This window comes from Rhodotorula toruloides (assembly GCF_000320785.1).
Source record: "Rhodotorula toruloides NP11 unplaced genomic scaffold Scaffold2, whole genome shotgun sequence".
In the NCBI taxonomy this organism is placed as follows: Eukaryota; Fungi; Basidiomycota; class Microbotryomycetes; order Sporidiobolales; family Sporidiobolaceae; genus Rhodotorula; species Rhodotorula toruloides.
In genome coordinates this window covers 1447226-1460288 of record NW_015622962.1, presented here as the reverse complement: position 1 = coordinate 1460288, position 13063 = coordinate 1447226, and the positions used below count along the sequence as shown (strand labels likewise).

The 13063-nt window shown below is 61.2% G+C and overlaps 7 protein-coding genes across 7 annotated transcripts; 3 read left to right on the top strand and 4 right to left on the bottom strand.

Moving 5' to 3' along the window:
- Positions 1-299: 299 nt before the first annotated feature.
- RHTO_03278 (uncharacterized protein) lies at positions 300-1529 on the bottom strand (the record flags this gene model as incomplete). The annotated part of the gene is made up of 4 exons (XM_016416949.1): positions 300-598; positions 661-983; positions 1042-1223; positions 1281-1529. The coding sequence occupies 4 exons, from the start codon at positions 1527-1529 to the stop codon at positions 300-302; spliced, it is 1053 nt and encodes a 350-aa protein (XP_016276668.1).
- Positions 1530-1787: 258 nt separating this feature from the next.
- On the bottom strand, positions 1788-2937 carry RHTO_03277 (uncharacterized protein; the record flags this gene model as incomplete). Its single annotated transcript, XM_016416948.1, has 4 exons — positions 1788-2077; positions 2136-2458; positions 2521-2639; positions 2707-2937. The coding sequence occupies 4 exons, from the start codon at positions 2935-2937 to the stop codon at positions 1788-1790; spliced, it is 963 nt and encodes a 320-aa protein (XP_016276667.1).
- A 341-nt stretch (positions 2938-3278) lies between these two features.
- On the bottom strand, positions 3279-5033 carry RHTO_03276 (alpha-1,2-mannosyltransferase, glycosyltransferase family 15 protein; the record flags this gene model as incomplete). The annotated part of the gene is made up of 9 exons (XM_016416947.1): positions 3279-3323; positions 3380-3579; positions 3645-3754; positions 3837-3933; positions 3991-4110; positions 4168-4184; positions 4241-4320; positions 4382-4614; positions 4703-5033. 9 exons carry the CDS (start codon positions 5031-5033, stop codon positions 3279-3281), a joined length of 1233 nt encoding a protein of 410 aa, XP_016276666.1.
- A 278-nt stretch (positions 5034-5311) lies between these two features.
- RHTO_03275 (uncharacterized protein) lies at positions 5312-6906 on the top strand (the record flags this gene model as incomplete). The annotated part of the gene is made up of 2 exons (XM_016416946.1): positions 5312-5789; positions 5846-6906. The coding sequence occupies 2 exons, from the start codon at positions 5312-5314 to the stop codon at positions 6904-6906; spliced, it is 1539 nt and encodes a 512-aa protein (XP_016276665.1).
- Positions 6907-7178: 272 nt separating this feature from the next.
- Positions 7179-8583, top strand: RHTO_03274 (uncharacterized protein; the record flags this gene model as incomplete). The annotated part of the gene is made up of 2 exons (XM_016416945.1): positions 7179-7716; positions 7775-8583. 2 exons carry the CDS (start codon positions 7179-7181, stop codon positions 8581-8583), a joined length of 1347 nt encoding a protein of 448 aa, XP_016276664.1.
- A 449-nt stretch (positions 8584-9032) lies between these two features.
- On the bottom strand, positions 9033-11062 carry RHTO_03273 (protein kinase-like domain containing protein; the record flags this gene model as incomplete). Its single annotated transcript, XM_016416944.1, has 3 exons — positions 9033-9285; positions 9376-10307; positions 10367-11062. 3 exons carry the CDS (start codon positions 11060-11062, stop codon positions 9033-9035), a joined length of 1881 nt encoding a protein of 626 aa, XP_016276663.1.
- A 345-nt stretch (positions 11063-11407) lies between these two features.
- RHTO_03272 (uncharacterized protein) lies at positions 11408-12893 on the top strand (the record flags this gene model as incomplete). Its single annotated transcript, XM_016416943.1, has 2 exons — positions 11408-11882; positions 11944-12893. 2 exons carry the CDS (start codon positions 11408-11410, stop codon positions 12891-12893), a joined length of 1425 nt encoding a protein of 474 aa, XP_016276662.1.
- Between the last annotated feature and the right edge of the window lie 170 nt (positions 12894-13063).

Here is a 13063-nt window from a genome sequence, read left to right as displayed (position 1 = left end):
CAACCGGCGTTCGTGCGTACAGAGACGTTTTACGAGGCTGCAGAACGCACAAATGACCGGAAGAACGCAGAATTCGAGGGGAGACGCAGACGCGGTGCGGCTTGCGAAGGCGGCGACGAGGAGAACATCTGCTCGTACGCGACGCAGAGGCTCACTGTATAACTCGAGGCACTGACGAAGTCGCTATGATTGACAAGAAAGTACTCAACTGAGGCCTGGAAGACCGAGCGAGCGAAGTAAGCGGACATCCTGCCGACAACCTCCTCGTCCTGCTGGAACTCCAGCCAGCCTTCGTCCTCCTAGTACACGCAGCCCGCCGCATCGTGCATCTCAGCGAGTACGCTCTCCATCGCCCAGTCCTTGCGCTCATCGTAGTACTCCTTGACGTACTCCTCGACCGAGAAATCCGGGTAGTAGTTGGGCTCAATGTCGTCCTTCGCAGTAAGCGGCGGAAGGACGAGGTCGACGAGAGGGACGCGGAGCGAGTCGACCATGAGGAGACAAGGAGACGCTTCGGGATTGTAGTCCTTGGCGAAGAAGGCGCGCTTGTCGTCGGGGTTCGGCTTGTCGGGTTTGTCGAGGCGCTGCGTCGTGAGGTCTGCAGGGCCATCGAAAAGCCTCAGTATCGCCAGCGAGAGCGGGGAGAAGCAACGGGCGCACCGGCAATCCAACCGTTCTCACAGCGGTACTTGTGCTGCTCCTTACGCCCGCCCTTCTCCTGCGCCGCCTGGGGCCACATCGCGGGCTGCCTCGCCGGGTGCATATCAGGCCTCGCAGCGAGCTTGAGACCGGCGTGGCTGTTCTTGCCGTCGTGAGCAGGGGCGAAACAGGCGGTCGAGGCGAATTGGAAGACGGCGGGCCAGGCATCGCAGCATCCCCATTCTTCGCCTGACTCGGGATCACAGGAGAGGTGGTAGAGTAGGCCGGGGCTGCCACCGCCAGGCTTGAACGTGCACATGCTGGTCTTCAGGTCGAAGGAGGTCCTGGAAGCGATTTGAGGATGAGTTCCTGCCTGAGACGGAACGCGGGCCGCGAACGCACATGTAGAAGTCCATGCGCTCAGGCTTCCACGTCTCTTCTTCCTCCTCCTCGTACTCCTTTCCCAGCATGTCTGCCGACATGACGCGAGCCATCTCGTCCATGTCGATGGCGAAGAGCTCGCGCGGGTCGTTGACGGCGCAGCTCGGCCCAAAGTCGCTGTGCGGGTACTCGCACTGCTGGAGCTGTCGATTCGACTTCGTCAGCGACGTCCTCACCCCAAAGAATGCACCTGAACGCACCCTGACCAAGCCTGCGCCGATGGGGATACGCGCCTCGACGTCCACCTCGTCTGGGTCGCCAACCCCTGGCCGGAGGTACAGCTTGGGCCTCTGGCTGAAGTGCTTGACGAGCTTGTCGCGGGCGAGGCGGCGGAAGTGCTGGTTGACGCCCATCACAGCGAGGAGGCGGTACCAGTCCCAGCTGCCGACGACGAAGTCGAGGACGCGGTCGTGCAGCACAGTGAAAGCAGGATCGAAGAACGCGTGCATCGTGCGAGCGAGTCGAGCGGGAGCGAGTGAGGTGGAGGAGGGGGAGGAGTTCCGCGGAGGCGGCCGGAGTTGTCGAGGCGAGTTCTTGCGGCCGTGAGCGACGAAGTTCGACGTCGTAACGCTGTACAAGCTGTCAGCGCTCTCGTTAAGGGGAAATGAACGCCGTTTCATCGAACTGAGAAGGCTGAGCCATCGCAAGTCAGCTTGCGTCGCATGTACACTCCCGCTTGATGCGCCAACAAGCCCACGAGCCTGCACTCAGACAATGCCGCCGACCGCAACAAACTCGCGAGCGAGACGCCGCTCCTCGGAGGGCCTGATCCAGCTCAGATTGTCGTAGTCCTCGTCGATGTACGCGTCAAGCTCCGCCTCGTCGAGCTCTTCGCCAAAGTCGACGGGAAGATCGTCTGCCGCGGTCATCGGCGGGACGAGGAGGTCGATGAGCGGGACGTAGAGCTTTTCGAAGATGAGGAGGCATTTGGGCCAGTCCGAGTAGCGCTCGATTGGGCCGACTTTGCCAGGCTCGTCAAGTCGATGCGTGATAATGTCTGTGGCGAGAGTGAAGCGTCAGCTACCAAGAAGAGCTCGCACAAATGGCGTACACACCGGCCGTCCATCCGTTCCAGCAGCGAAAGCCCGGCTGCTCCAGCTTGCCACCTCGCTCCTGCGGCGCCTTCGGCCAAATCGCAGGCGTCCTCGCTGGGTAGAGGTCGGTGCTGGCGGCGACCTGCAAGCCGGCTTGACTGTGCTTGCCATCCAGAGCGGGGCGGAACCAGTAGTTCGAGGCGGCTTGGAAGACGCAGGGGACGCCGTCGGGACAGCCCCACTCCCTTCCCGTCGACGGCTCGACGAAGAGCGCGTACTCGAGGCAGTCGTAGTCGAAGGCGCCTTCGAAGGTGCAGATGTGGGTCTTTGGATCGAACGACGTCCTGCAAGAGTTCGGCATCAGTCCTGCCCTCCCGGAGTTACTCACCTTATCCGGCCGACTCACATGAAGAGGTTGAGAGACGGAGAGACCTCCATGCGAGGCTTGATGCGGAACAGCTCCCGAGGATCGTTGATGGGGAGACTCGGGCCAAAGTCGGGGTCGGGGTGGTCGCACTGGCGGATCTATCGACCGCACGTCGACTGGTCAGCAAGCTTATCTGGGCGAGTCGAACAATGAAAGCGGGCACACCCTGATGAATCCTCCACCGACTTCGGGCGTGTACGGCTTGGAGACTGACGGCGGGTCCGACTTGACTGGCTTCTGGCTGAAGATGCGGACGATCCTATCGATAGACAGCTGGCGGAAGTGACGGTTGAGCTGCAGGGTGACGAGGAGGGATGCGTGGTTGAAGTCGGTGGTGAGGAAGTCGAGGACGCGCGCGTGCAGCGGTGCGAGGGCGGGGTCGAAAAAGCGGTGCATGTCGAATGCTCTGTGTCGACGGTCGTGTGAGCCTGAGAGGAAAGCCAGCAAACGAGTTTGAGCCAAGAGAGAGAGCGTGAAGAAGATGAGGCGAAGTGAATCCGCGGAGTGCGTCGGAGTGGTCAGTGCGCCCGTAGAACGAGGCCCGTTCGTCTCTGAGGAGACGTTGAAGGAGTTTGGGCCGGCGAACAGCACACACGAGCGCCCGGCAAGGTTGGGAAGGTCGAACGCATCCTGAGCCCGTCGCACTCTCCTCTCCGTCCCGCAACGATGTAGCAAGCCTGCGTGTTGCGAATTACGAGATTACGAGATAGTTGTACACCTGTGATTCCTTGCCGTCCTCAGTCATGCGAGAACGGCGTCATCCCCTTCCACCCCGTCAGTTTCTGCGAGGCCAAGGGTCAGCCAAAGTCGAGCGACGAGTCGAGCCAGGCAAGCGTACCCTCCACCGCGGTGTACACGAATATCCATGCTGCCAGAAATTGTTGTGCGGGTCGTCCGGGCTTGTCGAGCATGCGCACTTGGTGCCGAAGCCCGGAAGCGGGCAGTTCTGGAAGGGCTCATGGCGGTATCCGATCGAGTAGAACCAGTGGATCTGGTCGGGGCGGAGGAAGAGCGAGGCGGCGAGACTGTGGACCGGGGCTGCGGGCCAGAGGACGGTCATCCACGGACCGCGGAGGGAGACGGAGAGGGGAAAGGGGACTTGCCGTCTCCCCATCGCTCGTAGAAGAAGCCGCCCGACTTGTCGAGGTGGTCGAAGTATGCTCGGTACGCTTCAGAGCGCCAGAAGTCGATGCGGGCGATCTCAAAGTTGGACCTGCGGTCAGGGGCGAGAGAGAGGGAACACGGCGGGTCAGCCTGAAGCCGACGCCCAACCAGTGCTCCCGCGCGAGACGCACCAGTAGTGACACCCGTTGTACGTTCCACCTCCATCCTCGCTGATCCACTCGAGCATGTTCGGCTCGGCGAGGTACTCAGGATGTGCGTCCGTGAAGTCTGCTCCGCGCAAGTCGTCAGCCCGACTTCAATCAATTGTTTCGAAAGCGGCCGCACTCTTCGTTGTAGCCCACAATGTCTCGATCGTTGCTTGGTACTCGTAGAGCGAGACGACGAATCCGTAGACTTTGCTCTGGTCCTTCATGACGCGGAAAGGGTCGTAGGGGATGTCACAGACTACAGCGCGGAGTCAGCTCAGGACCAAGTGGAGAGGATGAAGCGAGCGCCACGCACGGAATTTGACGTTCGGTCTGCGACGCGGAAGTTGAGCGCGGGTTCGACGAGGAAAAACAGGAAGGCGACGCACTCGACCCGCCAGTAGAACTCATACGGATCCAACAGCTCGTGCTTCCAAAACCCGCCAGACTGGTATCGACACATCTTGCGCTGCGAGGCGAGCGGCGTCAGTTTGGCTGACCTGAGAGGAAGAGCGGGAGGGAGAACGCACGTATGGCACGCTTCCTCCGTAGGGTATAGGCTTCTGTCCCATCTCGTTGATCAAACGCAGCGCCTTCTCCTGGTCGATACCCTCAGGGAAACCCTTCGGCCACTCGGACTCGGGGACCAACCCGAACTGGACTTTGCCGGAGGCGATGCCGGAAACGTGCCGCTTGAACTCGTCATTGAAGGGTTCTTCGTTGAGGAAGAGCCAGTCGTAATGGTACCGGTGGTTGAAGCGGTCTAGCGAGCGAGGTGACAGGAGTAAGACGAAAGGACGGGCGGTCAAGAAGGATCAGCGGACCTTTATAACGAGGGATAGCACGCATACCTTCGACCTGCCGAATGCTGTCCAACGCTCCCCAGACATCCGAGTTCCTCGCGAGCATGACAAAGGTCGCGCTGACCCGCTGCGTCGTATTCACCGCAATCTCCTCATCCCGCGGCGGCGCCTTGACCCGCACTTCCCGCCACGGCGGTACCCGCCGTCCCTCGTACCACGTCTCTGCCGGTCGCTCCTTCAGCCCTAGTCGCACACGGGCCTGTTCGAGGGATGTCGAGTGTCGATAGGAAGGGGATGTGGCCTGGCCGAGGAAATGCAGAACGAGAAAGGCGAATCCGATGGCGATACCGTACCGCGCGTAGGGCGACGCTGGCAGCATCGCACGAGTCCTTCGAGCCGTCAAGCGAGAGTCGGTGTTGGTCGACAAGGAGGTGCGAGATCGGCAAGACGGCGTCGGCAGCGGGCAGCGGCGGTCGTGGATTGTACGATATCCAGAGCAGTGATTGAGCAGTTCCCGGTCGCCAGCAAGCCTCCCGAGTGAGGCGAACGCGGTGGACGACGCCAACTCCGCCTTCATCAGTTCGTCCCGCTCTTTGTCCTCGTCCTGTCACCCGCTCTCCTCCTGCGCATCCAACGAGACATCGAAGCTACTCAGGAATGACTGCTCTACCGGTCGAGCTACTCGAACACGTCTTCGAGCTGTCGCTGCCCCCAACTCCACCCGCAATCCGGCAACTCACCTCGAGCGCCGTCTCGCCGCGCCCACTCGCATGCTGGTCAAACTGGAAGGAGCGTTCGGCGACTCTGCGGACCCTGTCACTCGTGTGCCGCAGGTGGAGGGACTGGGCGCAGCGGGAGCTGTGGAGGCACTGCGTCCTGAGGGACGAGTCGGACATCCGGCTGTTGCTCGAGGCAGGGAACGCGATGGGCGTCGCTGAACGACGGCGACGAGGGTTCGTGACGGAGACGGTCAGGCTGGGAGGAGCGGAGAACGGAAGACCGCTGTCTGGGAAGGACTTGGGTGCGGTCCTGCGGTTACTCCAGGCGGACGAGGTCGACGAGGGAGAAGGCATCAAGGAGGTGTGGCTCGTGACGATGCGCGGCGTAGACCTGCGCGAGATACGGCATCTCAATGGTGCGTACTTTCGCTCGAGTCGTCGCTTGGCTCGCTGACCTTGACATCCCGAGCAGACCTGCGCACCCTCTTCTGCAACGAAATCACCCTCTCCGTCTCAACCGGTTCTCCGCAGACACCAGTGTGCCATCCTCCTCTTCGACTCCCCCGTCTTCGCTCCGTCACCCTCCAGCTAGTCGACATCGACCCGTCCCTCCGCACCATCATGTTCGAGAACCACCGCTTCCCCGCACTCGAGATCCTCGACTTCGACAACTTCGAGGCGTTGACGCAGTGCTTCGACGGTAATCCGGATGCGATGCCGAAACTCAAGGCGATCAACCCGGCGAGGGACACGCAGGCCGAGTACTTTGCCGCGCTGCAGAAGGACGAGTGGGACGATGCAGACTCCGTGGGCAGCGCGTACGACACCTACATTCCGAGCCGACCACTCACACTGGCCGACCTGCCGCCGCCTCCGCCCGCCTTCCCCCTCCCTTCGCTTCCGTCTTCGTCTTCCGCCGCACCACCGCCTGCCCCTCTCTACCCTCCCGGTTACGGCTGGCCGCCACCACTCTCGAGCGCTCCCTACCCACCTGCCGACGTACCGCTCTGGCCGCCCGGCTACATCCCAACACCCTCTCCCGACGGTCTCCTCACCATCTGGATGAGCGACGACTTCCTCAAATACCTGCCCTACTTCGCCCCTTCCCTCCCAAACGACCTCGTCAAGCTCACGCTCAACTTCTCGATCGACGACGTCGAGCGCGAACACTTTGAAGAGTTCCTCTCGAACGAGGACTTTCTTCGGATCCTCGCGCCTGAGCAATCCAGCTCAACTCGCAGCACACAGTCCCCGACCGGCGTCACGCACATCCACTTGAACGACCCTCACTTCCTCATCGATCTCACGAAGCGCTGGCCAGACCTGTCAATGATCTTCTTCGCAACCATGAAAGTGCGCGGGATGACCTTTACGCAGGGACCGCAACCTGAAGACGCGGATCGCGACGACGAGGTTGAGATGAACGGCGTCGAGGCGACGATGAACTTGGACTTCTTGCTGGATGCGGAGCGGGTCATTCGGAGGCAGAAGGAGGAGGAGGTTAGAGCGGAAAGGGTGGCGCGATTGGTATGAGCAGGAGTCGTTGACGCCTTCAATGGTCGGCGTCTGGCAAAGGCGGAAGGGCTCACTGGGCTGCGGGACGGGGGCGAAGGCGAAGGACTCGTTCACCGCCAGCAAGAACGGTGTCGTTGCGGACCTTCCCTCCTCTTAGGGAGGGCTTAGCGGCCCTGTCCTACTGCTTAAAGACTGTATTGGAGCGCTTCAAAGCCTGCCTCGAGCCCTTGCACTCGAATACTTCCATCGCACGCTCCGCTTTCTCTCTCTTCCTCCTCTCACTCGCCGACATGCTCAAACCGCTGCGCAGATCCGCTCGTCTGCTCAAGAAGCGCGAAAAGTTACCGCTACAGCTCCCGCTTGAAGTCCTCGAGCTCATCCTCGAGTACTCTCTCCCACCTTGCCCTCCTCTCATCGCCAACATCTCGGCGACGTCCACCACGAACCGGCCGCTCGCGAGCTGGTTCATCTTCCCTCTCCGATCGGAGCAACTCTGTGCCATCGCCCTCGTCTCGCGCCAGTGCCGTCGGTGGGCTCAGCGCGAACTTCTTCGGCACATCGTCCTCGACTCCGATGAGGCGGTCGACCGGCTGCTGGAGGCGTGGGAGCCGCTCAGCGTCGAGGAGCGAGCAAGCAGGGGCATCGTGACGGAGACACTCAGGATCGGGCACGACGACGAGGACGAACCGATCCGTCTTGGAGACCGCTTTGAACGACTTCTCATGCTCCTTCAGCCGGACGAATTAGTTGCCGTCGGAACTGGACTGCGCGAGCTATGGTTTCTCAGCGTGACGGACGTAAATCTGCGCAGTCTGGCGCGCCTTCAAGGTTCGCAGCCTTTCGTTTGTTCTGCGTCTCTCCGTAGCTGACATTTGGGCACCTGCAGATCTACGGCTTCGCTTCTGCGATGCCATGGGAGTCTCCACGCCTATGAGCACTCCGCCTCCTGGCGCCATCGACATGCCCTATCTTCCACTCCTCCGCACTCTTGTCATCAGCTTAGTGTCCTTCGAGACGGACGAGGACGAGGCTTCCCCTCCCATTTTCCCCCATCATGAATTCACCAATCTCGAGATCCTCTCATTCGACGAATTCGACGCCCTTCGCGCCATCTTCGGTTGCGACTCGTGGATGCTGCCGAAACTGCGAGCCTTCCAGCCGGGCCGCGATACACCCGCCGCGCTCTATGCGAGCCCCAATCAACCCGCCACGCCACTAGACGACACGAAGCGTGATCCGAACGACGACTTCCTCAAAACGCACGGCCTGCGCAGCGACACCCTTCTGTGCCTCCACCTCGACGGGGACACACTCCCCAACTTTTCCTCCTTCGGTCCCCTGCTTTCCGACAACCTCGTCAAGATTGTTATCGAAGACGCTGTAGAGCATCTCGAGCGCGAAGATCTGGAGGCCTTCGTCACGAGCCCGCACTTTCGTCGCCTGCTCGCGAGCCATCCTCCGTCAACCTCAGCCACGACAAGCTCGTCCGAGGCATCACGTGCATTGAAACGCGCTCGTGGAGCTTTCCCCGTGACCTGCGCGAGCGGTGGCCCGACCTCAAAGATCGGCTGGAGGAGGTCCTCAAGGGTCGCGCTGTGGAATGGCACGACCGCGATTATCCCGACTACGCGGAGTTCGACGATGCCGTGCTACCGATCGTCCAAATCGACTTTTTGCACGACGCCGAAACTGTGATCTGGCGGCGGACGGCGGAGCTAAGCGGCAGCGGGCTCGAAAGGTGCATCCGCGACCGGGAAACGGCAATGGAATGGGTCGAGGCTGAGCGTCGGAAGTTTGAGGAGTACAACGCCCTGTGCCTACAGCACGGATATCTCGAAGACGTCCAGGAGACTTTCGACCCAGGTTGGCTCTCAATCGTTCCCTTCAGGCCGAACAGGCCGCAATACACGTAATCGGTGTATAGGCGGGTCACGCTGGAATGTACGTCCGCGCATTCAGGCAGTGGCGGCGGCGTAGCAGACCCGGGATGCACCGACGTTGTACAACTCCTCTTGCACGCGCCTCGCTACTCTCACGAAGCCGAAGCGAGCTCGTAATGAGTCAATGGCGTCCTGGAGGTCATGGCCGCGTAGCAGTACCGCAGAATCACCGCAAGACTTGCTACCGAAACGAACTTCTCGCCCTCACCACCTCAATCCTCGCTTGCTCGCTGCCTCCCGCACCGCTGCCTCCTCATCCCACAGCTCCATCTCGCCGCACACCTCGTTCAGCTCCTCGCAATCCGCTCCACCGCACGAGTCATGCGCCCTCGCTCCGCTCAGGTCGATCCACCTCGTCGTGCCATTGGCGTCGATGACGGTATTGCGAGGCGCTGCGTCGCCGTGCTCGAGATGAGCGTGTTGGTGGAGGTGGACGAGGTCGAGGAGGAGGTTGATCCTGGGGGAAGAGGAAGGCAAAGGGAAATAGAGAGGCAGCGGTGAGCGTTTGAAGCACTGCGACTTTACTTCGGAAGGGAGTCGAGCGCACCGCTGCTGTATCGTTAGGTCCTTCCATCGCCGTGGCGCGTCGCCACAGTCCGGGAAGACCGCCACCACGAGCCTGCGGTCGTCCATCCGATCTCGCCCTTCGAACAAAGCGAGCATCCGTGGGACTGCCGCCTTCCGCTGATACGCCAGGATCGACGCAGCGGCCTCATCGACGATTGCGTCCTCCCAGTCCCGACGTCCGACCTTCGCAACGATGGTTTGTCCGTCGAGTGTGCCGCGATAGACAAATGAGCGCTCGCTCGCGTGGACGAGTCGCTCGAGTTGTATCGTACCGCTCCACATCGCTGGACGGCGAGGCCGTGCCGTACTGTCAGCCGCCAGTATCTGCTCCGGCGTCTTCTGTTGCAAAGCGTCGAGCCGCAATTGCAGGTCGAGCGGGTTGACGGGTTTCAAGCTGGCCGACATTCTGTCGGGCCAGACGAGGGAGACGGAAGCAGGCGGCTGCGGAGAGTTGGTTGAGGAGGGCGAGGTTTGCGGGTAAGTCGCTTGACTCGGGCTTGTTGTCGAGCTGGGAGACGCGGTACGATCTCTCTTGACGAAAGAGGACGGTTCTCCGGCGTCGCAAGTGCCGACAGTGTCAATGATCTGCCGAATGCGCGCGTTGAGCGACTCCTGGTCGACGAACTGAGGGTAGAGCGCGGCAAGAACGATGAGAATGAGCGAAGGCGGAGGCGGATCAGTCGGAAGGTGGCTGCGTGTAGGCTCGCCGTTCGGGATGGGCGGCGTGATTAGGATGCTGAAGGGTTGAGCTGATCGAGGGGATCTAGAGAAAGCAGGCGTTTGGCCGTGCTGCGGTGCGGTAGTGGGCGGAGTGACGGGATTGGCAGCGAAAGTGATGGCGCCGACGCCGAAGGTAAGGCCGTTGAAGTAAAGAAAGAAGCGGATTCGGTAAAACTGTGCGCCGTGGATCATCTGTAGACTCAAAGAGGTTAGCGAAAGGAGCGAGTCATTGAGTCAAAGCGCAGACGCACTTTCGCAAGGAACTCGTACAGAAGTGGATCATCTTTCGCCAGTCTTTCTGCCGAGAGGACCTGCGAACGAGCCAGCATGGATGCGGTGCGTGTGAAGAGTCCACCTCCTCCGCCGTCGCGCTGCGCTGGTTCCGAGGCGCTGCCGGGCTGCAATGATACGGTGAGCTCGACAGCAATTTCAACCTGCCCAGAAGTCGTGGTGCCAACGACGAGCTCGAAGCGCTGGTGGAAGTCCGGAGGGAGACCGTCGACGTTCCGCATCTTCGTCGTGAGGACGGTGTCAAACACAACTTCGACGGATCCTTTGCGCTGAATGCCGAGAACTTCGTCGAGTGCTGCGATAAGGCTGGCGAAATGGGTACCGAGGGCGGCGAAGCGGGTGCAGATCGTCCTGACGCCGGTTTTGTTGTAAGGACCGCAGAAGTGCGGCAGAGCGACGTTCCCGCCTGCGATTACGTCCTCAGGGACTTCGCTTGTCCAGCCGCGCGCCGCCAATGCTGCCTCAACGTTCCTCAAGAACTGTTCCTGGATCCAGTGGGCGAGGTCGGGGTCGTAGACTATGCTTGTAGGGGTGAAGTCGGCGGCGAGGGCCACATGTGACGAGTCGGACGGAGCAGCTGGCGTCTGTGGCGGAACGGGAGAGGAAGCTGGACGAGTCGGAGGGCAGAGGCTGCGGAGGAAGGGCAACCAATGCATCGCGAGAGGGAGACCTGCCGTGAGGGAAGGGCAGGGAGGCGGCAGCGACGTCGAGAGCGTCCTGCGATATTCGACTCGACTCTGATAGTCGGGAAGCGGCCTCCTTCCACACGCCAGCCAAGTAACGATTCGAGGAGGAGAGGGTCGAGGCTGGGAGTCCGCAACAGCCGGCGCGACGCGGACAAACGCTCAAAGCTTAACGGAGCAGTCTCACAGCATAAGAAGCAGCCCAATCAGCGCAATGGCGAGCGAGCGTGAGAGGAACAGGTCCAAGAGCTAAGAGGGAGCAGGTTCACCGTTCACCTCTTCCATCCCTCACTGTGTCCACGCTTGCGGCTGGTGACGATGAACGCACTCCCGTTCGAGCTCATTGAACGCATTCTCGCATCCGCCCTTCCGCCCGCGCCGTTCGCCGTTGAAACTGTCACCTCATCAGCCGTCTCAAACAACCCGCTCGCCTGCTGGACGAACTGGAAGGAACGGCGCACGACGCTCTGTGCGATATCTCTCGTCTGCCAGGACTGGCGGGGGTGGGCGCAGCGCGAGCTTTGGCGCCACATTCTCGTCGAGGACGACGACGAGGCACTCGCGCTCCTACGAGCGGCTGCACTGCTGGAGCGAGCAGGACGACCTCCCGCAGGATTGACGGAAATCCTCAGATGCGGCTGTCCGTACTACGTCGGGCGAGTACCTATGTCACGCCTCGGAGACGTCCTTGCAGCTCTCCAGCCTCCGGAGCGTGGCACAGGCGAGGGCATCAAGGAGCTGTGGCTCAGAGCTGTTGTTCTTGAGGGGTTTGGCTGGGCCGAGCATCTCAAAAGTGCGCGCACATCCTTCCATTGGCGCAGCGTCTTGAGCTGACTTAACTCGCCTCCTTGCAGACCTGCGGACGCTCTTCTGCGAGAACATCCGCATCCATGCCCCGGCTTTGGCTCAACAATCAGCCCCTTCTCAAGCTCCGCTCCGGCTACCCCTCCTTCGCACCCTCGTCTTCGTCCTTTCCACCGTCTCCACGGTCGCCACCCCCTTCAGCAATCAACCCTTTCCCTCACTCGAACTTCTCGACTACAACAACTTTGGCAAGCTCAAGAGATTCTTCGATTGCCAACCCAGCGACTTCTCAAAGCTGAGGGCCTTGATGCCGGGCCGACACACGCCTGTCGAATACTTCCGAGCGACGAACAGACCTGAGGTCGACGGCAACGTCTCGCGTGATTGGTCTCGCCGATTCATCGACTCCTCGACCCTCATGCCCATGGGCCTACGAACAGACGCACTCCTCAGTCTCTGGCTTCACGCCGACATGTTCCGGCAATTCGATTCCTACGCCGCCGAACTACCGCCCGACATCCGCGAGATGACCTGGGTCGTCGACTCCGTCTACCGAGACATTGACCGTGACGACCTCGAAGCCGTCATCAAGAACGAGCATTTCCGGCGGATTCTCGCGCGACGCTCTTCCCTTGGTTGGGCGTCGGACCCTTTTCGGCCAGGCATCGTCGACATCTCTGTCACCTCGAGGTCATTCAAGACAGATCTTCTTGTCCGATGGCCCGACCTCTCGCGATACCTCAACGACCTGCTCAAAGAACGGGATGTCTCGCTGGACCTCACCCGCTCCGAGTCGCTCCAGCAGGAGTGCCCGGACGACTACTCGATGGACCTTGCGTTCCTATACGACGCTGAGCGTGTCTTGAAGAGTACGGAGTTCTGGCTCAGCCCCGAGACTATTGCGATTGTCACCCAGCAGCGGCGGGAGCTCCGCAGGTGCGAGCAGATGCGCCAAGCGGGACTTGACCCGTGGGTTGAAGCGACGACAGAGAAGATGTGAGTTGGACGGTTCGAAGAGGAAGGAGGAGGGACGGTCGTCACGCGGCTCTTTCGCTTCGGCTCTCGTCATGCGTCACTTCTTCTCCCGGTCTCTCGCCTTCACCCAGCGGCACCGTACGCGCAACCGGCGAAGGCGCCGCGCAGAGCTTAATACGAAGGGCGGACGTTATT